The following is a 2406-nucleotide window of genomic DNA, read 5'->3' on the forward strand; positions in this document are numbered from 1 at the left end:
AGCATGGCGTTTGCAACGCCAGGGTTGTGGGTTCGATTCCCACGGGGGGCCAGTATGAAATAAATATAAAATAAAATGTATGCACTTACTAACTGTAAGTCGCTCTGGATAAGAGCGTCTGCTAAATGACTCGAATGTAAATGTAAACTCCAGCAACTGCGGAAAGAATCTGGATGTGCTTATGTTCTTCAGATTTCGTATATGTTTTATGAGATACCATAACATTGAACCCCAACATTGCAGAAGCAAATGAGCTGTCAACCCCAAAACCAAGTGTCAAGGTTATTACAAACTTTATATTCCTTGTGTCTTTTAATGTAATCGCAGGCATGACATGTGTGTTCAGCCCAGAAATGGGACCTCTTGACATTGAAATGTCTGCGCCAGTCAAAATACCGCAGATACATTTCTTCATTTGTATGCAACAGTGTGAGATGGTTAGCCAGCTCTTTGGGAGAGAGGAAATCATCCACATGTATAAAGGCATCTCCAGGCACAAAGTTCTCATAGTTCTGCCTAGGTGGCCCAAGAGCAATTGGCACAGATCCAGCAGCTAGTGGGTTGTACAGCTTTTCAGTGATGTAATCTTTGTGAATTGAGTTCTCAAACGAAAGATAGAATTTACAACTGGATATTGTGTCCAGGAAGTCTTGATCATTGATGTGTTCTCCAAAGGCTTTTCCATAGGTGTGTATCTCTATGTGTTTATGCAATTCATTGTAGTACCACGCTCTGGCATGGTCAGGGTTCCAGTTGCTCACAATCCAGCAGACCAATTTAGTTTTATTTGGCAATACGAAAGCTTCCCCCTCCTCTTGGCTGAATACAACTGACCCATACGGCACTTCAATATCTGCATCTTGCCTATAATTCAAAGTCAAATTGAAAATATTTCCAAGACCTGGGTTTTTATACGTGTGTGACGGGGACTCTAGATTCATCCACACCCACTTTTGGAAAGGTGGGCGCTGCAATGGTGGTAGATTTGATAAATCACTTTTTATGTCTCTATGGTGAATGATGACCCCACTTGACTTATTGTATAGGTCTCGGTCAGCTGTTAAAAAACAGCCTTCAATATTGAACAGGGGGCTGCATGTGTCCAGATCATAGGACTGGCCAAAAGGCCACAGCCATAATAGAACAATGGTCTTATTATTAACCTCATTTGCTTCCAGATGTTCTTTCTTCTGAATTGGTAGTGTTGATGATGCAAGCCAATTACTTGGCCATTTAAAATACATGAGGAAAACAGTCACAAAACAGCCTATTGCAATGATTGCAGTCACAAGTCGGCGCATTAAGCGGTTAAAAGTTGCCATCGCCATTTTTGTCCTGTAAAAAAATTAAAAATGTCATTAGTTTGATTCAAAACAATGTTGATGACACTGGTTCAATAATGAAACAAACAATGCAGTAATGTACTGGTTTGGTTCAGTGCATATATTTTCTCAGGTGATATGGATTGTGTATCTTATAGCCTTTTATATCACAAAAACCTGACACTATCTAGTCACAGATGTCCAACATAGAAACAGGTCTACATATTTTAGCTTACTTATGCAAGATCACAATCAATGCATAGGCTAAGATTATGAAATAAGTAGCCTAGAGGTTGATGAATAATGACCTATAACAACTCATTTCATACATGACTAACAAATGGGAACATGGGATAGCTAGAGAAACTCAGAGGATAATCTAATCAATAGGCTGCTGATTCATTATACTACTGCTGCTTGTAGCCTACGTTTTAAGTCAATTCCACCTACATGCAGACGTTTAGTTTTACTTTAGAAAATAGCCTAAACATGGCCAATAGCAATATTAACATCATAGGACCTGCCCTTACCTGGCACAAACCTAAATCAGGTATACTTTCAAAATATCAATGAACAGTGCTAATAGGCTACAATGCGATTGCTCAATTAACATAAATGACCAACAATTAACACATTAAACAATATAAAGGCAATTAGCATAAACATGGTCGTTTCTAATAATAATGAAAATAGGTGCTACCTACCCTCGAAACTTGAGAAAGCAAATAACCAGAGACGCGAAACCTGTGAGCCTTGAATTTGAGCCACGCCCAAGAGTCATATCGCAGCGGAGGTGAGCAGAGCAGGGCCAGGTTGTCGAAACAGACAAACATTTCTAAATAAATGACATGATTAGGCTACCGGACTCTGGCGTCTGATCATAATAATGTTTTAAGGGATTAGAAATCACATAGTTATAGGTCAACATCATGAGTAATCGACAATTGTGTGCAGAAAATTAAGCCTAGGCCTTTTGTGTGGGGAGAAAAGGGATCGAATGTCCAGCACAGGCCTATTATTAGCCTTCTTAATTTATTTACATTAATACATTTATCAACTGAAGTGAATTCGCTTTTAATTTGGG

The 2406-nt window shown here is 39.1% G+C and overlaps 1 protein-coding gene across 1 annotated transcript; it reads right to left on the reverse strand.

The window, feature by feature from the left end:
- Nucleotides 1-257: 257 nt before the first annotated feature.
- On the reverse strand, nt 258-1328 carry LOC311106475 (4-galactosyl-N-acetylglucosaminide 3-alpha-L-fucosyltransferase 9-like; the record flags this gene model as incomplete). The annotated part of the gene is made up of 1 exon (XM_084148811.1): nt 258-1328. The coding sequence occupies one exon, from the start codon at nt 1326-1328 to the stop codon at nt 258-260; it is 1071 nt and encodes a 356-aa protein (XP_084004937.1).
- Between the last annotated feature and the right edge of the window lie 1078 nt (nt 1329-2406).

The sequence above is a fragment of the Coregonus lavaretus genome (assembly GCF_964263955.1).
Source record: "Coregonus lavaretus genome assembly, chromosome: 31".
NCBI classification, from domain to species: Eukaryota; Metazoa; Chordata; class Actinopteri; order Salmoniformes; family Salmonidae; genus Coregonus; species Coregonus lavaretus.